Source organism: Colletotrichum costaricense (assembly GCF_030867565.1).
Source record: "Colletotrichum costaricense strain IMI 309622 chromosome Unknown Scaffold_1.1, whole genome shotgun sequence".
NCBI lineage: Eukaryota > Fungi > Ascomycota > Sordariomycetes > Glomerellales > Glomerellaceae > Colletotrichum > Colletotrichum costaricense.
In genome coordinates, this window is record NW_026848230.1 from 159489 (window position 1) to 182868 (window position 23380).

The 23380-nt window shown below is 51.5% G+C and overlaps 8 protein-coding genes across 8 annotated transcripts; 4 read left to right on the forward strand and 4 right to left on the reverse strand.

Annotated features, from left to right (window-relative positions):
* Positions 1 to 676: 676 nt before the first annotated feature.
* CCOS01_00065 (uncharacterized protein) lies at positions 677 to 2780 on the reverse strand (the record flags this gene model as incomplete). The annotated part of the gene is made up of 2 exons (XM_060448262.1): positions 677 to 1941; positions 1997 to 2780. The coding sequence occupies 2 exons, from the start codon at positions 2778 to 2780 to the stop codon at positions 677 to 679; spliced, it is 2049 nt and encodes a 682-aa protein (XP_060319700.1).
* An 846-nt stretch (positions 2781 to 3626) lies between these two features.
* CCOS01_00066 (uncharacterized protein) lies at positions 3627 to 3869 on the reverse strand (the record flags this gene model as incomplete). The annotated part of the gene is made up of 1 exon (XM_060448263.1): positions 3627 to 3869. A coding segment is annotated over one exon (243 nt), but the record flags the coding sequence as incomplete, so codon positions are not given.
* Positions 3870 to 7938: 4069 nt separating this feature from the next.
* On the forward strand, positions 7939 to 8196 carry CCOS01_00067 (uncharacterized protein; the record flags this gene model as incomplete). The annotated part of the gene is made up of 1 exon (XM_060448264.1): positions 7939 to 8196. One exon carries the CDS (start codon positions 7939 to 7941, stop codon positions 8194 to 8196), a length of 258 nt encoding a protein of 85 aa, XP_060319702.1.
* A 461-nt stretch (positions 8197 to 8657) lies between these two features.
* On the forward strand, positions 8658 to 10199 carry CCOS01_00068 (adaptor complexes medium subunit family protein; the record flags this gene model as incomplete). Its single annotated transcript, XM_060448265.1, has 4 exons — positions 8658 to 8696; positions 8762 to 8890; positions 8965 to 10062; positions 10119 to 10199. The coding sequence occupies 4 exons, from the start codon at positions 8658 to 8660 to the stop codon at positions 10197 to 10199; spliced, it is 1347 nt and encodes a 448-aa protein (XP_060319703.1).
* Positions 10200 to 10747: 548 nt separating this feature from the next.
* Positions 10748 to 15703, reverse strand: CCOS01_00069 (SET domain-containing protein; the record flags this gene model as incomplete). Its single annotated transcript, XM_060448266.1, has 6 exons — positions 10748 to 10872; positions 10939 to 11692; positions 14129 to 14569; positions 14628 to 14861; positions 14918 to 15519; positions 15571 to 15703. 6 exons carry the CDS (start codon positions 15701 to 15703, stop codon positions 10748 to 10750), a joined length of 2289 nt encoding a protein of 762 aa, XP_060319704.1.
* Positions 15704 to 16750: 1047 nt separating this feature from the next.
* CCOS01_00070 (uncharacterized protein) lies at positions 16751 to 17182 on the forward strand (the record flags this gene model as incomplete). The annotated part of the gene is made up of 1 exon (XM_060448267.1): positions 16751 to 17182. The coding sequence occupies one exon, from the start codon at positions 16751 to 16753 to the stop codon at positions 17180 to 17182; it is 432 nt and encodes a 143-aa protein (XP_060319705.1).
* A 283-nt stretch (positions 17183 to 17465) lies between these two features.
* On the reverse strand, positions 17466 to 19781 carry CCOS01_00071 (uncharacterized protein; the record flags this gene model as incomplete). The annotated part of the gene is made up of 3 exons (XM_060448268.1): positions 17466 to 17883; positions 17953 to 19384; positions 19454 to 19781. The coding sequence occupies 3 exons, from the start codon at positions 19779 to 19781 to the stop codon at positions 17466 to 17468; spliced, it is 2178 nt and encodes a 725-aa protein (XP_060319706.1).
* A 1374-nt stretch (positions 19782 to 21155) lies between these two features.
* On the forward strand, positions 21156 to 23319 carry CCOS01_00072 (uncharacterized protein; the record flags this gene model as incomplete). The annotated part of the gene is made up of 2 exons (XM_060448269.1): positions 21156 to 23213; positions 23284 to 23319. 2 exons carry the CDS (start codon positions 21156 to 21158, stop codon positions 23317 to 23319), a joined length of 2094 nt encoding a protein of 697 aa, XP_060319707.1.
* Between the last annotated feature and the right edge of the window lie 61 nt (positions 23320 to 23380).

Genomic DNA, 23380 nt, shown 5'->3' on the forward strand with positions numbered 1-23380 from the left:
CGTCGAAATCATAGGAAGGCTATCGTAGCCATGAACATACCTAGCGAAGCCTTTGGGGGAACCTTGCTTGGTCGAATCACGGATATCGTCGAGAACTCAGTAAAAGATGTTGACAAGTGTTCATATTCTTGACACATAGATTGGCTTTGCTTTGTGCAGATATTGCGCAAGCTCTGTACATAGCGAATCCAAGCTTGAAGCTAAGTGCAAATACGAAGACGCCCCAGGACTCTGTAGACCGTCCTATTAATACCGTGATCCAGAAAATGACACATTGAGACCCAGGCAACAAAGATGAACTGCCAAATGAACAAGAATCATAGCATAATCAACAAAATATGAGAACGAAAAAAAAAATGTCCGTGTTGGATGTGTTTGTAGTTTTAAGGAAAAATTGATAGTAGTAGGATGTGATATGGTATACTGGAAGAGAAGTAGTAGTAGGTAATGGTGAGGGTGTCCTCTGTTTGGTATCATTGTTGTGAGTCTTGCGTCTGCTGCGGCAGCGCATTTTCGTCCACGTTTTGCTCTTGTTTTTTCTTTTTCCATGTCCATTTCTGCGCCGTTCAAATCATCCACTTGGTGGTTTTGGGAAGAGATTATAAAAGGAAAGAGTAACCCGACCGCCTTCTCATTTGTGGTTCTTGGACCAATGTCGTAGGAAATCGTTGCTCACTCAAACAAGGGCAACCTTGACATCACCCTCTTGAGGTTGAGATTGCGGTAGGACAGCCTCGCGTTGGTCCCGCTTCTTCCTCCCAAGTCTTTCACACCATTCCTCGGCACTGACAATGGTGCCATCAAGGACTCCACTGACTTGCGACATCATGTCGAGACCCTCTTTAGCTAGAACGAGTACACGATGGGCGCCTTCGCGCATCGCCTCCTGGTCACTAACCTTCTCTCCCTGTTGGTGTTCAACCATGCTAGCATAACGGAATCGCTGTGGCAGAGTAGTCAGGTGACGGCGAACCAACAGACGAGCGTTTTCGGGGAGTGCCCCGCCAGCGTATTTGGAAACGGTGACGATTACATTCTGTAGTGTCTTCAGAACGTCACCTTTGAGTGAAGCAATCTTGGCCGCCAGGATTGTGCGCTCCTGCTCAGACATTGGCTCGGGATGGCTGTCAGCCATGACATGGTCGCCATCGTTAGTGACTGCAGTCTGCTCTTCCTGTTGGGGCTGACCCGGCTTCTCGAATTGTTCAAGAGTCGTCTTGAGATTGTTGATAACCCCACCAATATGCTCGTTCGCCCACCGCAACCATCGTAGACAATACTTCAAGCTCCTGAGACTCTCGTCGCTCATAGCAACACTGAGACCCGAGGTAGACATGATTAAGCGAGACTGCCAAGCAGCATTTGATGATGTGGGTCGCTCGGCCTTTTCGTTCTCACTGTAGGCCGGGGACCGGTAGTCGTCATACGCCGGCAGGGTATCGATTGTGCTAGCTCGCGAAAGTCGACGGTCGTGCTTGAACACATATGGATCACGGGGAGAGTCGACGTCAGGCATCATGTTGCTCTGTGCATCAATCATGAGCCTAGCCAAGTCTTCTCCCGTGTCAACCTTGCGCCGCTTATGAGACCCTCCGTCGGCAGCTTCAATGTCATTGGACTGATGCCGTCGACCGGCGCCGAGAAACCAGCGTACGCCACCTTCAACACCTGTCTTCCGCCCAACCGTGCCGACAGTGTTGGCAATGGGCGTCAAGTAACCCTCTACATATTCGGCGCTAGATTTGAATCTCGGGGAAAAGTTTTTGGAGTTATTGTAAGCCGATGTGGCACCTTCGATAGTGGTCGCGAGTAACGGGTGGGATGTTGTCAGAAGTGAGAATAAGGGTTCTTCAGACTTGAGTTGTGGATTTGAAGTGATTGACACGGCCGGCGATGCTCTCGGTAGAGGTGTGTGACGGGCGGGAGGAGAGTTAATGAAGTCTAGACATGTTAGCTTTCGTCATTCGGCACAAGAAGAGGTTCGCAAACGACGAACCGGCTCGCAGATCCCCAAGCGCTTCAGCTGCCATGCGCACGTCGGGGTCGTCCAGACTGACACTGGCAGCGCGTCCTTCGTAAAACCGGTCTGGGGATGCTGCGCTCATGGCGCTATTGCTGACTACGTCGAGATCCATTCGCGCAGGCGAGTCGGCGGACTGGGCATGACTAGGTGTATAATACGTTGTGAGGGGGTTGAGGCTCGGCCAGTGGGTGAGGGGTACTGTTGTCGTCGAAGACCGCTTCAGGGAGGATGTAGTTGGTTGGGGTTGTGATTGCGGCTGGTGATGCTGATGTTGATGCTGCTGCTGCTGCTGCGCTTCGATAGGTTGAGATTGGGCGACGATGGAAGTGAACCGCGGGGGCGGGGGACCTGTCACGGACGAGAGAGATGGCAGGTTGTGACCGACGTTATCATTGTGTTTGGCGGCAGGAAGGATGGGTGCAAGCTCGGTAGTCGGGGCGTCGGGAAACCTCAGCAGGTTGGAATCGTGGGATTGGGCATGCGCATAGCTCGGGGGAGCATATGAAGGCAGCTGGGACGGGAGATGTGTCGGATCAAAGCGAGCGTGAGAGAGGACGTGCTTGTTGGGTTGAGAGGTGGTGGAGATGGAAGCAGAAGCCGCCGTAGAGGTAGACGCAGAAGCAGAAGCAGAAGCAGGTGGGCGGAAGTGGTGCGTGTGGGTGAGGGATGAGGAGGATGGCGGCAGCTGGCGGTCTTCAGGCGCAGGCCCGTGCAGCATGTGATTTTGGCTCTGGCTCATGCTCTGGCTCAAATCCATTTCGCAAAGTATATTCGGACGGCGGCTCGAGACTTCGCGGGGAGGGGGTCGGCAGAGAAGCAGCAAGAGAGGGAGGAGCGAGACCGGCGCGGCTGTCTCAGCGGTCAACTATGGACTGGCATGAGTGGAGATATGACTCTCGTGTCCCGAGGCCGTTGTGGTTCTGAATTTTTTGCAGATTTCCCAGTCGACGTTAGGGAATGTTGTAGTCTGCCTCGATGCAGCAGTGTGCAGACGCGCGGGTCAGAACGAACGTGAGGGAGAGCAGACGAAGGGGTGAAAGTGGCTTCGGGCGGCGCAAGAGAGGTTCATGTAGTACGGTTTGGGCCAAAGGTGGCGAAGGACAGGCAGGACGATGGAGCGGATTTCGAAGCCAACGAACGAACAAGGGAGCGAGGCGGCAGGAGATGTGGATTCGGGGGACGACCGAGTGGAGGGCGGATCTGGAGAAGCGAGGTAGGGAGGGATGGTGGTGGTAATCGTAGGCGTAGCGTATGGTGGTGGGATGAGTCCGGTCCGTGTATCTTGTAAAGTAGCGTGGAGCGTAGCGCTGGGGGGAGGGTTGGTGTGCGTGTACCCGTTGGAGGGCACCTCTATTATTACTATACGGTAAGTAGTATGTTCCCTCGATCGAGGGGATAGGATTGCGTGTGTTTGGAAAATGCGTGTTTGTAGGTATGTGGGTGTAAGAGTTGAATGGGAGTGTGTGCGGCAAGCGGGAGACCAGGAACCGTAGTAGATGTCGAGGGTAAGAGATACCGAAAGGTGGAGGGAGGTATGCCGGGGGGGTGGTGGTGTTCTGTCGATTTGGGTGACGGGTGATTGATGGATTGACGGATTGATGAATTACTTGATTTGATTGACGGGGGGTGGGAGAGAAGAGGTGGATGTGGTTGTGGTGGTGGTAGTGGTGGCGGTGGTGGGAGGATGATGCCGCACCAGAGCGCACCCAGGGTGAGGATGGACGGACGGGACGGGCGACGATGGGGGACGGGGGAGGTCGAAAGACTCGGGACAGGAAGGGGCGACGCTCACAATGCGAGGAACGAGGTAGTCACGTACCTCGTGCCTCCCCAAAAGCGAAAGAGAGGCAGGAGGCAGGCGGCGACAACACCGCAGCTGGTAGGCACGCGGGCCACACCCATTGCGGCGGGAACGAGAAGGGGTCACTGGCGCATGTGGTGGGCTGGGATACTTGAAGGTACCTCAGTTTCTCAAGTCACTTCTGTCTTTGCTTCACACTACAAATTGCCCCCATCTGGAAACCACATGTACTTGGCTTGCAGTACCCGGCTCTGTACCTTGGCCAGTCTCATGGGTCCAGATGGTGAATGGATAAGGTACAAATGGGGGCCGGGGGGGGGGGGGGACCACAATGGAGTCGGTCTTGGGTAAGGTACGGAGCCTTTGGGCACTTCAGTACCTAAGCAACGGAAACAATTAATCTGTTATATTCAATCAGAGCTTGCTGTGGAAAGTCGCTCTTGTATTGAAAGCTAATCACTCGCCCCTTCAGATCTTGCGCCAACTAACTTTCTCCAGTGCTAAACTAGAAGCTTTCCCGTGGGGAAAAAAGACATGAGACGGACACGGGAAAGTGTCCGTCAGCCGTACGCATACGGGGGGGAAACAGGCGGCTAATTTCCTCAAGCTCTGTCACTCGGCTTTGGTCTCTCGCAGTGCGGAGCAATGCTGGTTGCTCCGACTTCCGAGTTCCCCATGTGAAGGTCCAGGCAATAGGTCATGCTATGCGCTGTTGTTGGTACTGTTTTCTGCCCGTCCATCTCGCTGCCCAGCCAGCGAATTGACCAAGGTATTGTGCCTCTCGCTTGAGTGAGTCGTTCCGTGGGGGGCCTGACCGGAAGAGACTTCTCGGCACCGTGATTGTGGCTGACTTGACTTGGGCGGGTATATCGCACTCACACTATTCGTCTATGGATAAGCAGATCATGTGTGAGAACCAGCATCAAGCCAGCCCACATCCCAAGGCCCAAGCATGGCCCTGAGGTTCCTATCTCGTCGTCCTGTGTCTCGAGCCTTTCGACTCCTCAGTGACGGTAAATACAGTGCTGTACTCCGGACAACACGAACTACGCCGCTCGACGAGCAGGGGGGTCGACGGCAGACGCAAGACCCAATCACCGCCCACACGCGAGTCCACGTTCCCGTTCGGGACAGGTCAGGCGGCACCGTCTGCGGTCCATCTCGCTGGAGTCTGCAGGGTCCGAGGCACTGTTTCGCACTGGCAGCCGCTAAACTCGAGACAGAGATACGGGCCAACGCTACCTTGCTGCTGACATCTGTCAGTACTCGGAGACCAATGGAAGGCAGTTGGGAACTAAGCAGACAAGCCGCGACTCAATAGTGTATCCTAGGTACGGAGTAGATACGCGCAGTCTCGCGCAAGGTAGCTAGCTCATCGTATGGTTTTGTACACCGTACCCATGTAGAAGAAGTGAGGTGGTATTCGTGCTGGATATCCGTATCACTATCCAGTATCCGTTGACCATATGCTTTGCCCGGGCCAGCAGCAAAAAAAATAGCCGACGGTGATGGGTGGGAGTCGGTTACAGAAACAGACGCGAACCTTAGCAGATTCAAGGCCAGACTCTGAGTCTGCAGGAATGCCGTGACAGAAACGGGATTCAGAGAGTGCCATTGCCACAGCTACCGTTGGGGTAGGGGTACAGTGTGAATATAGCCATACACCAATTGGTGTCTACATAGGTTGTAAGGGTGTGCTGTCGGGTTCGCTCTTGTCTGACGATGCGCCGCTGGCTGGCCTGACGTCTGCATAGTGCAGACCGCATTTTGGGTTTGCCGACCAAGACCAACTGACCTCGTTGTCGCATGGGATATTGTCTTTCTTTCTTTTTTTGTTCTTTTTTTTTGTTCTTGAGCCACCATCAGGTTTTGACTGCAATGACTGGAATGTGAAGACTACTAGACTGAGACCTTGGGCTTTTAGTTGTCAGTTTGCGCCCAGACCGCTTGTAAGAAAAGTGAGGATGACCGTTTCGCTGATCGTCCAACAACGAATCCTGCAAGCTATTCTTCCAGCCAACAGCTGATGGCCTCTTCCTGGTTGTGACTTATAGGGATTCGTACTGTGGTGCACCGGGTGCCTTCGCCAGTAAGAGACCCTACCTTTAGCCTGTGATCTGGGACACACAACAGGGGGCAAGCCTGGGAAAGACTCGAGGGGGGGAACAGGAGATCAGGGCCAAAGTTGGGGAAGCACGTGTCAGAGTTGTTGGGGCCGTCATCACATGCATCTGGCCGGGTTGGACGGGATGAACAAGTAACTTAGCATGTGCAGAAGTGGGTTGTGTTAAGCTTTCTGCCGTGTTTCTCACCTTGATGCTACCAGGTTGGACTCCCGGATGTCTATGTCACAAGGCATCAACTGACAACGGGCGGTGGCCGGGTCGCCCAGCCGGCATTCGGCCCCAGGCACAAACGAGGCTTCCTCGCTGTTTGATTGGACTGTCGCTTTCTTACTGCTACGTCACCCTGGGGCACGGACTCACCCTTTCCATGTGAAAACGAAGGAGAAAAAAAAAAACTGGAAAGAGACATACGGGGCACACACAGAGGGGAAGAACCCACGGCTCAGGAGCCTTCCGCAAGTTAGGGATTCCCAGCCCGCACTTGAGACGCGTTTCTGGTCACCTGTCTCTCCAAAAAGGCATCCGCAACTTGCAGCTTCCGCCCTACCTACCTTGAGCCTCGCAAGTTTGGTTTGGTTCTTGCCTTTCACTGTGTGTCTGCCAGTTTTGCCTGCCCCAGAAAGCTTTCTCAAACCGGGCCTCACAAATTAGCGATACCGTACCCGTAAGGTAGCTCAGGCAATCATCCCACAGCTGCCGTTCAAGGCCCATATTCACGTGCGATTTGCTGCCACTCTGCTGACTCTTGATTCTTGGAGGGGAATTGGTGGGACTTTGCAGAATAGGTTGCCGGATGACCATGGTAATTTTCTCGAGATCCGCCCAAGGGTCCAGTTGTTCCCGCTGACGTTCTTCTCTGTGACGCCTTTTTCATGGATCTACCATGCCCTTCTTCATTTTTCTTCTACCACTCCGTCATCCGAGATTCCGCCGTTGCCGTTTGTACGTAGTACACCAACACCACATGCAAATCAAGGTACACCACCACACGTCAGGTGTGTAGCCGTTGTGGTCTTTCCGATTTGCTTTGCAAGAGTAACAGCCGGTAACCTGTATTGGCTGATTGGATTGCAATATCCAATTTACACGAATCTTGCGAAACCGACGCCCAATCATGCACTTGAAGCACCAACGCAACCTCTGTCACCTTAACCCACCAGGCCTTATCAGTATTCACCATCGACATCGAGGTGCCGAGCTGCGCTGATTCCCGCAATGGAAAACCCACATCTTGTTTGAACCTGATTCCAACTTCCAAGCTCTTCTTTCAAGTTTCCAGCTGCTGCCCGCCGGCTTACTTGCCTGCTCGCCTTGCATCGCACGACTCAGTTCTATCTGCTACCCGCCCGTCCTGACTAGTTATCTCCCACAAATGGTGGCCATGTGATGGCATCTCAGACCCGAGCTGGTGGATCAGCGGCGTTTCCACGGCCCTCGGCGCATGCTGCACGAGCTCAGAGCACGCAAGAGCCAGCTGACATCGTCGAAGACTATTCAAGCCTTTCTCGTACCTTTTGGCACTTCCCCGGCAGTACGTAGTAGACTTCTTATAAACCCCCGAAAGCCGAGAGACATTAACCATCTTGGTTCGGGAGGCGTTTGTGTTTTTGACTGGGGTCTCTCTAGATCTGACAACCGGCGAGCCGGTCGTGCATCGCAACCTTTTCCTTGTCGTAGAGGCTGTCAGGAGGACATGGCATGAGGCTTCCCAGCTTAAAGAGGACCCTTAGCTTCAAACAAGCGTACGAGCACCTGTCAAGACTTGTTGAGCTTCGAAGCAGGAGCCTCGGCGATTGCTTCTGTCAGGAACACAAGATGTGTTCCATGCATGGAAGCTTACTCGTCAAGTGTGTCTACCGAGATCTTGTCTTGATCAAGATCTCTGCTAAAATTTACCCGAAGTAACTGCAGTCCAGCAGTCGGTAAATGTAGCGACCGTTTCGTCTCGGATATCACAACAGAAATAAGACATCATTTTGATAGTATGTATGGCACCTCTGACGCCGCCCTGGCAACTGTACTCTTCACTCGAAAGCGAAGAGAAATGCATGGGCAGCTCTTATGGAACCGGAAGGTTTCCTCTGCGCGTCACGAAATCGCAATTCACATCAACGACGACACGAATGAGCCCAGCAGAATGCCAGTCCAAATGTGGTTGTAATAATGCGCTGCACTGTCTAAAAGGACGCGGTAGTGAGGAAAAGAAGGAAAGGAAGAAACATCGTGAAAATTTTGGCCCGATGTAAGCAAACCACAGACCCACTCTGAGAGCTGCAGGTCATGTGACTTACCTCTGAAGACTTACCTTACGTAAACCTACTTTGCTCTTGGGATGTTACTTACATAAGACAAGCGGCAACAGCCACAGTCTGACCCCCCAGCCATATGTGGCTGCACGACAGCTTGCTTTCCCAAGAGGTAAGGCTGTCATTGTACTGGTCCGTGCCCTTCCGACTCCAAGGAGACATCGTGGTTTCAATATCGCCAGCTATCTGTCAACGCGCGGTTCATCAACTGCACGACCCGCGAATAATGACAGCGTCCACCTCCAACTTCTGATCATTTGATACCATCACGAGCTGCCTTGCTGTACCAACTGCATGAAAACATCCTCCTCACTGCCATAATCCCTCTGGCCAGCGTGCCAATTGACTCCCACCGCCTCTGCGCCTGCCCCTCGATCCCCCGCCTTGGCAACCACTTCATCATGGCTTCCGCCGTGTTCTTCCTCGACTTGAAGGGCAAGGTGCGCACTACGAAACTGACCTGATATTTGAGACGCTCAAAAATGCTGATACTGGCTTGCAATAGACCCTTCTTGCCCGAAACTACCGCGGTGACATTCCCATGTCAGCTGTCGAGAAGTTCCCCGTCCTTCTCAGCGAAGCAGAAGAAGAATCATCAGCTGTCCCACCATGCTTCTCGCACGAGGGTATCAACGTACGTGCCGAATTGTGGCTATCTGCGCTCCAGCGTCGCAAGTGGCATCTTGACTGACGAGACGCGAATTCCAGTACCTTTACATCCGACACAACAACCTATACCTCCTTGCCCTGACGAAACGAAACACCAACGCTGCCGAGATCCTCCTATTCCTTCACAAGATTGTCGAAGTCTTCACCGAGTACTTCAAGGCCCTTGAGGAAGAGTCCATCCGCGACAACTTTGTCATCATCTACGAGCTTCTCGACGAGATGATGGACTTTGGCTACCCCCAGACTACCGAGTCCAAGATCCTCCAGGAGTACATCACCCAAGAATCCCACAAGCTCGAGATCCAGGCCCGCCCGCCCATCGCCGTCACAAACGCTGTCTCATGGCGTTCCGAGGGTATTCGCTACCGCAAGAACGAGGTCTTCCTCGACGTCGTCGAGAGTCTCAACCTTCTCGTTAGCGCCAACGGCAACGTCCTGCGCAGTGAGATCCTGGGCGCCATCAAGATGAAGTGCTATCTCAGCGGTATGCCTGAGCTCCGCCTGGGCCTGAACGACAAGGTCATGTTCGAGACAACGGGCCGAACGACACGCGGCAAGGCTATTGAGATGGAGGACGTCAAATTCCACCAGTGTGTGCGGCTGTCACGCTTCGAGAACGATAGGACCATTTCCTTCATCCCCCCGGACGGAGAGTTCGAGCTCATGAGCTACCGCCTCAACACCCAGGTCAAACCCCTGATTTGGGTCGAATGTGTTGTCGAGAGCCATAGCGGGTCGCGAGTCGAGTACATGCTCAAGGCCAGATCGCAATTCAAGAGGAGGAGTACGGCCAACAACGTTGAGATTATCGTTCCAGTCCCCGATGATGCCGACACTCCTCGCTTCCGCACCAACATTGGCGCCGTCCACTACGCCCCTGAACAGAGCGCCATCGTGTGGAAGATCAAGCAGTTTGGAGGCAACAAGGAGTTCTTGATGAGAGCAGAGTTGGGACTGCCTTCGGTACGAGGCGATGACGAGCACGGTGGTGGTATGACTGGTGGTTTCGGCGGTAGTATGGGTGGTGTTGGTGCGCCTGGCAAGGGAGCCAAGAGGCCGATCCAGGTCAAGTTTGAGATCCCCTATTTCACGACGAGTGGTATCCAAGTGCGGTACCTCAAGATTACAGAGCCAAAGGTAAGTCTTTCTCCTTCGAGGAGTTCCAGTGGTTGTCATTTGCTAACTTGTCACAGCTGCAATATCCCTCGTTGCCTTGGGTCAGATACATCACCCAGTCAGGAGACATAGCTGTGAGGTTGCCTGACGCAGTATGAGGCGAGCGGGTATCGGCTTAGTTGTAACGCAGTACGAGCTCGAAGGGAGTACATTTTCCATCGATGCATTACTATTTTATTGAGCGAAAAAGTGAATTGAGGTTACACAAAACACATGTTGGCTGGTGGGCATGGGCCATAGACACATCCGTTGGGGGCAGGGTAGATGCGTCAACGCTTCGTGGCTCTCAAGAGCCGTTGGATGAGTACCTACTGGGTCAAGTAGATAACCCGCGTTCACTAGGACAAGAAGGAGAAAGCTTTCAATGATGATGCAAAGTTCAATATTTCAAAAGATGTGTGCGCCTTAGGAAACATGTCCCGCATGTGTCTGCCCCAGAAAGTGCATCATCCCTCATCTCCGATGCCATTCATTGAACCTGAGCATCACAAGATTTCCTTAACACTGAGAGCACTATACTTGATAGTTGGGAATTCGTTACTGCTGGTTGAATTGGGTATATGTGCTGTCGAGACAACGCCGGGCCAAAAACAGAAGACACGATGAGACGTTGTGAAACGGCATGAATGAGAAAGGGGACGGGAGCTCAGCCGAAGATGACGCAGCATCCGGCCTCGAACCCTTCAATCATCTCCGTAGTCGAGTTGTCATTGTAGGAATCACAACAGATCTGCACCATTACACCTCTCGGAGAACCAGTGGGATCAGGGTCTATCATAGTCAGCATATACTTTGACGTGTGTAATACGGCTTTCCGAGAAGAAGCAATTTACTGACCCGCACGAGAAGATCGCCGCTCATGAAATCCGTTCCTATTCCAGAGCCCATCCCAGAAAACTCGCTCTGTGTCTCCTGGCCTTTTCATCAGAGCCAAGAGGGCGAGGATGATAGGCAAATCACCGCCCAAACCTATGGATCGGGGAGCTGAAGAATCCGGCGTGGCGAATGTGTGTGGCAGGAGATGGGGTATCCAAGACGGCTGGGTTCCAGATACATGTCTTTGGGGGCCGCCGGGAGAGACGATCCGAGTAACACCTGGGGCTGTTTGGTCTGGCTTTTCAAAAGCGATGCTGTGAAACCCACCTGGATAGGGCTCGTCCACAGCTGATATATCAACGTTGGTAACCAAGCAAGGAAGGAACCGCCAACAGTTGAAGACGCTATAAGTCTTGTATTCCTGCAGGGCAGTCGGCTCTTCCGCTCCAAGTAGCTGAGAACAAATTGCCCCAGGACGTCCCATTGCCTCACGGTTCCAGAAGAATTCATTCCCAGCGGGAGCGATGACCCCGTCCGTATACCGCCAAACAATGCCCGCTCTCTCCTCACCATAGCCATCGGCGGAGTCAGGTGGGCGAGTGTTGCCGCAGGAATCGCCAAAGTTGTATCCATCAAGAATATTGAGTTCGTTCACTACAAAGAGAAAACTGAAGTAGATGTCAGGGACGGCCTCCTGTCTCCCACTGGATTGTCTTGGCTTGTGATCTTTGTCCTTCTTGTCACTTCGCCTCCCGTGCTTACGGCTTCCACTCCGCTATCTCTGTCAGTCATCGTATTAGTCCGAGGTAGGCAGGAGGTGGGCACTTACACTCGACTGAGAATGCATTTCTTGTTTCCACAAAGTTTCAGCAGGCAGTGGCTCGGAGTGCTAGCGCTAGAGGCTGGATACCAAGTCCACGATGTTTGCTGCTATTCTAGCTGGATGACAGTCGCTACTGTCAAGTGAGATTTCAGTGATCTCGTCAGAAATGACAGAGATGATGGATTCCCGGGTATTAAGCGACTATTGCACCTTGGGGCCTGACGACGTCGTCGACCATGCCCGAAAAGGTGGTCTGATATTCTTCAACTTGCGATGCGTCAAGGATGCAACCCATATCCTTACTTGCAGCGCCGAGCATGCTACAAGTCCAGGCTTCGATTGGGACAACCTGGTTTTGACGATCACAAGTGCCCAATCCAGAGTTTCTGACGCCTTGTTGACGACAATGGACACGCGTGAGACAGAAACGCAGTGTTCTGATCGACCTCAAATTTCCTGATCGCGACGGAGGCGTAGGTCCCGTGGTCACATGTCGTTTGGTCTGCACTCGGCCACGTTGCGCCGGTGAAGAATGACTGCATGGCGCACTGCAGAGACACAGGTATGCGATTTCAAGATGAGAAGGCATGGGATTCTCGAGAATGCGGGTTTCGCTGTTTCCTCGGCTGTGGTTGCCTTTGAACCGTCACAACCCAACGAATAGAACTTGGCTGACTCTTGTGCCGCCAGTTGCTCATTGGGGCACGTCTGTCGTGGAGTAATACAATGGCCTGCTTGCTGTTGGGTTGAAATCCAGGTCCAAGATGCCCAAGTCCTCCTGCAACTCCAAGTGTGGGCGTTAACATCGTCGAACGTGATTGCAGGAGTGCAGGCATCGACACTAGATCAAGCGTGTAAGGTTGTCACCCATGAGGTGGATGTTGGTATGACTTGCATGACGCTAAACCAATCAGGTCCATGTGTGCGATTGGGATGAATGAATCTGGAGCCAATGAGGTTGTCGACGATTTCACTTCTTTGGCCCAGCTTCGGGAGCTCGGGCTCGGTCGTCGACGCTGGAGAGGTTCGGACAGAGACTGAATCGAGGTGGGATCCGTGAAGGATTGTGGCTGTCGACTCGACAGCCGTATCGACGAGCTGATTCTTCTTCGGTCATGGATCCCTAGTCGAAGGAAACATAACACCTCCTTCCCTGGCTATGACCTGGCCACAGTCGAGGGGCCAGATTCCGCCATCACTGCAATAGAGTGCAGCGTTATTCGTCCAAATGTCCCTCAGATCATGATGCCCAACAACCACCGGCTGCCTATTGCACCGAATGAAACCTTGAAAAGCGTGATCGGTTAAACATTCCATTTGTTGTGAAGGCTCGACGTGGCATCTCTGGGACATTGCCGAAGACGCGAAGTAGGCAAGGTTGACGCGCGGTGGGGAGCGTGTAGCGGCCGCAGGAAAGATTGGGTACCAAGCAGTGCATACGACCTTTGAATCGCACCAAACGCCAGTTGGTTTCGTCTATCTCGTGGACGAGCATAGGAGAACTTGAGAAGCGAAATCAGAATCATGCTCGACGCCACTGTCTATAGAGTGCGAAATGACTTGTTTTATGTCCTTCTGGTATTTGATGAGATCAAACGTCTCTCTGACATCGTGGTTTTTGAACTCATCCGGGACGAGATATTGGAACAACATTGGATGGGCATGTCTGTGTGATCTCGGTGAGAATCCTCCTCGTAGCACTTCGCTGAGAGAAAGATGTGGCACAAAGCCTTCAAGGCCTCGTCCTTCAAGATTCATAGGCCTTTCTGGAGCAAGCGCCATCGATATTTGTTCCAAGATCCTATCAAAGACTCATGTATTCATGAATCGGTGTGTGGCAGGCTGGCTTGGAGTGTCCCGTCCATCCGTAGTCCTTCGTCATCGACTGTAATCGGACGATATCGGGCGTCCAGAAGGGCCTATCGGGTGGAAACATCCCCCTTTAAGCTAAGAACCGGTCAGCTCAAGTGCGGGGGTTTATTTGGAGTGACGCCAACTGGTTTCGCTGGCCAACAGCAAATTATGGCGGACCAACGCCATGTTGGGAGGGCCGCAGTTGGTGGGCATGTCTCTGACTACGGCGACATGGCCAGTGGCTTGGTACGGCCAGGATTTCCGATATATCCGACGAAATGGGCTTTCGATTGCGGCACAGAGTCGAGAGAAATGCACTGCCAATAAATAATAGAGGGAAAGGAGACAACAACTTGCGTTTCCGGAGACACACATCATCAAGCGGTGTTAGTGGGAATGTTTGTGTGACGTTGAATTTGACATTTCCCAGCCAGGCAACTCCCGGCCGGTTGAGCACAAGGCAACTACATACTTTCCCGCCTGGCTTCGTTCCTCTACCCGTTCTGTGCGTGCGGAAAGAGACTAATGCCGCACCCTCTTGGAAGCTCTGTCCGCCTCTTCCTCGCCAGCAGCTTCCTCCACAGAACCGCAGGTACCCACCACTTGAAGGGCCTCCTTCAGAAGGCGCTTCTCGCCGAGTCTTACCTCAACAGCCATTCTCTGTCGAGTTGTCAAGCTGCCCGATGCCAGCAAAGCCTCATCTTGCTCGGCTGTCGTCGGGTACTGCGCCAGAAGCTTTTGCAGGGTGGACACAACAACGTGCTGGTAAATCTCATCGCGTTTCCGCTTGTCGGGAATAAGATCAGCATTCATCTTCTTGAGAAGCTTCAGGATACCCTTCAGCTGCTCCTCAAGCTCAGCAGAAACCTCTTGGACCTTGGCGGGGGTTGTGAGTCGCCCCTCCGAGTCTGGCTCTCCTGACTCACGCTCGAGGACAAATACATCCTCGAGGTCTTCAGAATCTATGTATTCTCCCTGCACTCCCGTTAGTTTGATTCATTTTTTCCTCTGATTGAACATTTTCCACACGTACCACTTGCTTCCAGACCTCGTCAGTGAGCTTCAACTGTTCATTGAGCACAGACTGGACCAGGTCCCACGGAATCTCAACCACATCGTAACGAGAATGCTTGGGAGTGACATAGCCGTATCTTCTAAGCAACTCAGAATTCGGGTGAGGCCCGTAATAGTTCAGAATCTCCTCTCCTGCACGAATTGTTCGCAGAGCGGTGACGCTGAGGTCATTATCACCGTGATTGACATGAGCCTGCCAAGATATTAGCGTTGGTAAAACGTCAGAAGGATGAAAGAAGAACTGCTCACGTTGAACTCTGCATCAGCGTTCAAAATATCAGCCATGGGTACCATACCCAGCATAGACTTGCCCTCGCGGTCCTCAACCCATTCCTCTTCCTCTTCTTCCGGCTCCTCTTCGTTCTCCAAGTCAAAGGCATAAGCCATGATGATGCTGCCCATGCGGTGAGCCAATTGCAGAAGCTCTGCTTCGGCCATTTCAGAGGCACCTGCAGGGTAGAAGACGGCTGGGTTGGCTGCGATTACCGACAGGATGCGCGAACGGAACATATCATCGGCTTCCTCCTTTCCAATCTTTGACAAACTAGCGCTTCCTTTGAGATATTCGAGCTCAGAAGTCTCCCAGAACATGAGTGTGTCAAACCTCTCGGGAAGGACCTCAAAATAAGGCTTCCAGGGTGAAGCATCGCCCTGGAGGTACTCATAGATCATGACGAGGATAAGAGAACCCCACGAGTCGAGGGGCTCATTCTCCATATCCTCGTCGTCTCCATCGTTGCCGGTAAAGACTTGAGGAATCTTCTTGGGAAGCTCAGACGTCTCGACATTGATGATGCTTTTTCTCGGGATGGTGAAGAGAACCGTCTCAGGTGCGATGTCCTTTGTGGCCACTGGGAGTTTGTTAGTCAACAGCGTGACGAGGAGAGGGCAAAATGACCTACCGATTCCTCGCCCGGCGTTTTGGCCTCTCAGGTCAACGATCTGAATGTCATCATGGAAAATGGCGCCCGGCAAAGACTTGAACCACGACAAAAATCTTTGCGATGTCGTCTGAAAGTCACCGCCTGCAGCCATGACGCCAACCGATTATGAGTACGAAGTCAACAGTGCAAGTAGGTGGAACCTGTGTTATAAGGAGGACGGCGTGGCTGATGTATCGCGATGTTTCTTTTCTTGCGCCAACGATTCTATTAGCCTCGGGAGGTCTTGCTGTCTGGTAATTGGAGGCCAGAAATTTTCACTGGGATAGAAGTACTGTGCGCAAAAGATCTCTTTGTCTCTCACACCGTGCTCACTGAGACCCACTTTCCTAGAGTCTAACAGACTAACACGATGTTCAAGCCCCATCAATTAACATTTAATGATAAGACGATTTGATTGCCCATGACGTAGGAGAGTGTGTTGTTGTCAATAGTTTTAAAGTGTCACTTAATGAATATTAGGAGAAGGGGTGAGAGTGTATGATTTCTGGGTAGTTTCAAAGATATCAGCAGGAGAGCGACCAGTCAGTGGTGTCTGGCTGATGAATAGTTACCACTTCAAGACGAATGAACAAGAAGACATGGCCTTCTATAAGTCGATTGCCTTCAAGATGACCATTCTCATCATCCATTTTCAGGTAGATTATGATCTTTCGTCCACTAACTATCTGCTTCGAGGGTCGAAAGAGGAAAGGAATGGAGCAATGTTTGCTAGCCAATATTCACGCAATGTTGGTTAGCCCGGATACTCAACACGGCGTTCCACTGCTTGAGACTTTGGATCATTACAGGAGCACTAGAAAATTTCAGTGGTCGGATTTGTTTTATGCTTAAATCCTAATTGCAACTACACCCTATAGAATGATGGTATGACCATAGTTAGGCATCCAAACAGGTGACTCAGACAAAATGGGCGCATGTCAGCACTTGTGATGAGAGCTGCCTCATATGGTCTAGCAAAGCTCCACCACATTGCTGAAAACCCATTGGATGCTTGGAGAATTTCATGGAAAGTGATACGAGTTGGAAGATTCCAAAACATCAAACAAAAGCCAGCGGCGCCATCATCATCGCTAGGAACCTCAGCTAGCATCCAATAGCAGCACAAGAAGTGTCGGTCAATCCCTCTATACTTATGAATATGCGTCTTACTCCTCTCGCACTGCCAACTTTCTTGTTGACAGTTGGCTTCGACCAGCCGAATCCAACCGCAACTCCGCCACCGCTTCCATCAGACGCTACGCCTTGGATACCCCGTGCCAAATGCCTACATCGAATGGGTGACGCCATCATCGCTGAAACTCATTGCGGTGACAAAGAGATATTGCGACCATGTTTTCTCGATGCGCCTAGTAAGCTTCCGGAAGGCTACATCACTCAATGCTTGCTGGATGCTGGTTGCGGTACCGGTCACGCCAGCATGGAGGACTTGTGGATCACCGTTGCTTGTCTTCGAACATTCGGCAACGACTGGATCCATCTTGAACATCCCGACGATCATGACGCAGAGTCGGAACTGGGCTACGATGATCTGAAGCTCAAGCGGGAAGATATCCTTGCTAGTGAGTACTGATTCAGCTCGATCGCAGCCTAGGCTTCAAAGACAGATGAAGCTGACCTACCAGTAAGAACATAATACATGAGCTACCATATTTCAAGATGTTTATCGATGCGATGTACTGCTTCCTTCACTTCGGGTGTTGATAGTATTACGCGAAAACCATGGTGGCACAGGGGCATTGTTATTATGGAATGCCATGAGCCATTGACTCTCCTTCTTAAGGTGCTAGTAACTTATATGCAAAATGCTACATATATATCATCTGGAAACAGACCTAAATTTCTCGTTGGATACACTAAATGACACGATCACCGACTTCCGAGGTTTCGATAGTCGTCTCATCAGCCGTGACCATTTGGCGACCCTCAAATCGAACCTTTAGAGCCTTGGAAGCGCTTTGAAGTTCATCCAAAGGCCGGAGTCCACCGCCTGCTCTAGCACGAGAGTCTTCGTCCAGGGCGACTAGCATGGCCAAAGACGAGTTTTTGGCTTCCCGGAATGCACTACGTTCTTCTCTGCTCGATGCCTGTCGACCATTCAGTTTCATTTGGCTGACGATTGTAAGGGCAAGAAATAGCAGAGCCATCAAGATCTCGACTGCAAGCATAGATATCCATCCCCAGGTGATGTGAACGTATGAGACCTGCGTTAGTGCTTTGCCAGAAATGTTGAAAGAGTTGAAGGCGTAACTCTGCGGTTGATTGACTCGCATGCTGGTAGCAAAGTTCAGAGAAGTCCAAGCTTTAAGAGCAATGCCACAAGGGGCTAACGAGCAGACTTACATTGTTGATACGCTGGTCGCAACATTTGTGTGTATATTGTCCAAGGCGATTTGTCGAAGAGTAGAGTTGGCGATGTTTTTCAAGTCATATATGACAGTTTGAAAAAGAGTCTTGAGAAACTCTTGTCCACGGAAGAAAACGGCTGTGTCCTGATACTCTTCGGTGACGTAGCTAGCACTCGCATAGCCCATGATATCGGTCTTTAGAATGGTGGATATCTTCTCTAAAGAGAAATAGCTTGCACTGTAATGTTCCTCCTCGAGAGTCGAGTCAGCGTCAAGCTTTGTCAAAAACCTCGGATCCTTGAGATGCAATGTTTCGTGCCAACGGTCGATGCTCTGGTTGCACGTACGCGATGCTTCTCCAAGGAGTGGCCGGCACCGCATGTCCAGAAAGAAGGGTTTCTCTTGTTCAACAGGTACAGCAGACGTCTCGACAAGAGTAGTTCTTTCGATACCCATAGAAACCCTTGTCTCGAACGTTTGAACGCACAGATGATACATGACCTCCATTGCTTCATGTCGAAAATTGTAAATTGCGCCGATGAGGTCGGACGCAAACGGCGCTCCGGCGATTTCAGAGAGCCCGTTATACCACGTCTCGTTCAGCTCGGTCGGGTTGGTGTAGATGACGGTAAAAGAAGATATCCTAGTTTGCTTGAGATCTTCATCGTCTTGGAATGCAAAGGTCTCACTCCCGTTGAGCATGTCAGTCATGGCCGCCAATGGTGTTTGATGAGCCATTTCCAAGCCACTAGGGAGGGATGCTCGCCACACCTTTGCATCAGGCTTTGGGAAACCCAAGACAAGGGTGTCGATCATGTCTGGGGAATCGAACTCTTCTACTTTTAAGTGTTCGGTGATGTTCGCCGTCTTTATGCAAATGCCCAGAGACTGATACCGATCAAAGGTGCAATTACCTGTAGAGCAGAACGCGCCTGTGGGTGCGATAGGCTCCATGAAATCGGTGCTGTCAGACAAAGTGGCTAGCACTAAAGCTCGGCGTGCCCCTAAGTTCATGCGGTCTTCGTCCGACGTCATGTTGCGTACAGCCGCAGCTTTGGCTTCCTCGTGCAGGGCCACAGAGTCTCGGACAGGATATTTGATGGCGAGTTGCGTTACCGGTGAAGTTAGGGCGCTAACGATCATCAAAAGGGCACCAAGAGAAACGAAGTGTTTGTATCTGATACGTTTCAACAGCATTACGGAGCCCCATGGCCCTCTGCTCGCCTGGTCGAACAATTGCAGGTCATGAAGAGGTCGGTCTTTGAGGAACCACGACCATTGCGTCTGGCTTATTGCGACAGATACAGGAAGCATGAAGGCTGCTTTTGCCAGTGTAGTAAAGAAGGCGAGGAAGGTGTTGAGCGTGATATGCAGCGGCCAGTCTGGCAAAGGTTGTTGGTCATAGCTGCAGAGGACCGCAACGATCACTAGAGTCAAAATTGTTAGTACGAAGTCTTCGACGGTATTCTCATAGAGCCAAACTTTGGAAAACGTACAAAAGAAGGAGGATATGCTGAGAAATATGTAGAACACCTCCCAGGCCCATATTCGCCAAAGCGGCTTGGCCGTAAATGGTTCACACTCTGATTTTCTAGGCGGCTCATCACTTGAATAGCCCCGTTTCAAACTTTGATAACCTTCGCTATCGATGGTGTCGAACGTAGATGTAGCTACTGGCTTTCTGTTGATTGATACGTTCATAGCAGGCGTGCCAGATTTTAACCTCGCTGTGGAAGGCTGATTGTCTGGAAGGCCTGTAATCAGGGGATTCCCCTCAATGTTGTTAAGCGAGCGTCTGGGTTGGAACTGTTCTCTTCTCGCCATTGCTGGGCGCATAGCGCTACCAAAGTCGTCGCTTGACAAAAGGGTTCCTGTTAAGTTGTGAGCAGTAATTCAGTCTGGTCAACTTTTATTGAGCGCATACCATGCCCTTGGTCAAGGTCAGTTGAGCTTTGCCTATTTCTCGAGACGAATTGTGGGACAGCTTCTGCGGACACTGGCCTTGAGAGTCGTCCACGAGGTGCTTCTTCGGGGCCAGAGTCTAGCCCACTTTCTGAGAAATGGCTGTATCTTTGGCCAAACATGATGGATTTGGGTACGGCGAATCGGGGGCAAGATTTCAAGTTGCAACGCTCAAGACGGTGCCAGGGCAACTTTTCAATTCTTTTTATGACAGCGAGTTCTTGTTGAACGGGTGTTGGACCGTTGTGGAAAGACTCAATGAAGCACTGCAAACGGGTCCTCCCGTGGTCGCCAAGTGCAACCTGCAGTACACCAGCCCCCAAACCGCAAACACATCTGCGGTGGAGTGCCATTTGCTCTCGACTCCCACCAATGAAGCCTATCAACTATTGCCCCACCTAAAAATTCAAGGTTGAATTGCATACGAGCAACCGCAAACTGGAAGGCGATGAATGCAGGCTGCCACGGCACGAACAAAAATAACAATGTCTGCGTTGAGGGCAGGTGCCGGGATGAGAGAGAACCGTCAGTGGTTGGTTATGGCCAAGCACTCAATTCGGACAGAGGTTCGACTTCTAGCCGAGTGATGCAGTTGGACCTCAGTCTACCTGCCCGAATCGGCTCGTGGCAGAGAGCTGAAGTCAGACAAACGACTTACGAGCGGGAAGAGCTGATGATACCTTGATCCGTGATGACTGATGAATCAATCGCGGTGGAGAAGAATAGACATTCATTTCTCCTCAAAGAATGCACCGTTTACATTTCCTCTGTAGCGGTTCTTCACTTAGTAAGGTGTGATATCGAGTCAGTTACCATTATAGCTATCAGGTTTCAGTTAACGCAAGCTAAGACAAGAGACAACTTCACAGCAACTCACCTGGTCGCAAAATACCAAGTCTCTATGCCGTTTCCCCTTTGATTTGCATCTATGGGCCGGCTATCAGACGGATAGATTGCCAATCAGCACTACTGCAATGCCAGTGTCACAGCCCCACGTGATACCACCCTCTTCTGCAGATGTAATGCAGGCATCGAGCCATGGAGTCTGCGAGCGGGGTAGTGATTCTAAAAATTGTTCATGTTCAGCAGTCATTCTTTGAAATCAGGCCCCCGATAACCGACTTGCGTTGATTTTCGGAGTGTTTTCTTTCAGCCCACACCAGGCAAACCTATCCATACCCGAGTTCCAAGTTGTCAATTATCCCTCCTGGCTAACCATCTTGTAACTGCTGCACCATGTCATCGCTGAGGCAGCGGTTTCTGCCTGGTTGGATCTACAAGACGGAAGAATGCCCGATATGCCTGTCCTTCTTCTCCACTGACATGCCACCCGGCCCGGACCCCCGAACCGGACTGGACCCCAAATTCAAGCCCGATCGCCGCTTACTGCAACCAGAGTACCAAAACCGTTGTCACGGCTGCTGGATAGCCCGCTTCACAATCTCATTCTTCAGTCATGTTCTCGACAACGTAGACTCAAATGACATGCGAGATGCCCTGTTCTACATCGACGTAAACGTTGACGGCACGAACATTGTTCTTACCGCAAGGAAAGGAGGGCCAAGAGGCGGTTATATACTGTCGAAATTGCAACTGCTTAAAACAACGCTACCACCGGCCCAAGGTTATATGCAGTCCTGTCTGCGATACTTGATCTCAGTCCTTGACCCCAACGCTTACAACCCGCTGCCGGTGTATGTAGCCCATGCCTATGAGTCTCCACCCATCGTAGGCCACACGGGGTCTCCAGATACTTTCAAAAAGATCTTTACGTGGTTCGAGGAATGTGTCGCGCAGCATCCGGACTGTGGCAGTGGACTCAGCATACACCCGATGCCAACTCGTCTGATTGATATCTCAGACAAAGGCAATGTGCGATTGGTTGAACATGTCACCACAAGAAGCCACTACATCGCGCTCAGCCACCGATGGATAGAAGCTTCCAAGATGCCGCGATGTGTGAGCACCAACATCGAATCGCTGAAGAAGAATGTTCCTTGGTCTGCTCTTACCCGGAACTTCCAGGACGCCATCATATTCATCAAAGACTTTGCCTCATGGTATGCGAAAGACCACCCAGAAGAAGAACCCATTCGATACGTCTGGATCGACAGCCTGTGCATCATCCAGGATAGCGTTGCAGACTGGGACGCAGAGTCAAAGTTGATGTGTTCTGTCTACGAGGGTGCACTCCTCACTGTTGCAGCTGCGGCCGGGCCTGATGGCTGCTTTGCTGAAGCTGAACGCGTCTACAAGGGGTTCGATGTTACCAACCCTCAACGCCAAAACCCGAGACTGATGTTGCGAAAAAGCCTACCGGATCATGAGAATGAGTATGAGATGGCCGGGAGGGAACATGTCATGCAGCAGAAAGGTCTTCGTACGCCTAGCAGATTGGATCTGATGACAAGAGGATGGGTGATGCAAGAAAGACTACTTTCTCGCAGGTTCGTCGTCTTCGCCCCAAACGAAGTCATGTGGGAGTGCTACGAAGGCTCCCAATGCGAATGCGGCAGACTCTCTGGCATGACGGGCCAGTTAAACCTTGAGGGAGAGGAAGGCAACATGAGTCAGGTTAATCAAAGATCCTATCGTTTCCACGACTCTAAGCGGGTAGAGGATCCGAATTATGCACTCCTGCCGATGCCGCTCAAAATGGCGTACTATGCCTCATTAGACGACAAGGGTGAACATGCGGCACGGAACCTCCGCAACTGGTGGCGCCGGCTGGTTGAGAGATACACGACACTAGACCTAACTCAAGAATCAGACAGGCTGCCCGCGATAATGGGTCTCGCAATCCAATATAGCCGCCGGACTGGGCAAGAAATGAAGGATTACGTTGCAGGGATATGGAGGAAGTCACTTCCTTTAGACTTGCTATGGCATACAGAGAATCCCTCCAGTGAACCTATCTCCAAAACTTCGAAGGCCAAGGAAACACCATCGTGGTCCTGGGCAAGCTGCCGAAGTCAGGTCAGAATGCCTCGAGAGGGGAGCATGGAGAAACCGATATACTACGCTGAACTGACTTGTGTCAACGATGGTATCACTGTCGGTCTGAGATGTGCTGTTTTCACTGACTTGAGTGAAAGAGCAAGAGACGAAACGTTCCCGATTACCGTGTTGCATGACTTTCCTGACAGAGCGGCAAGTCTTGCTCCTTCAATCTGGGAAGCTGGGGCCGTATTTGCTCTAGTGCTCAGAGCGGGTGAAGGCGAAGATACTACTTGGATGTACCTTCACATCAAGCCCATCAAGTCTGTCCAAGATGGCGTGATCAAATACAGCCGGGTAGGACTTCTTGAACTAGGGAGGCGCAGATATTTGCGAAATAAGATCACTTGCTCAGACGAATTGGTAGGATCTTGTTTTAAGTCGGGAAGAATTGAAGAGTTAGAGTTGGTATAGGTAATGTATAGTAACATGCAATGAGGTCATGATTCAACTGAGATGGCCCT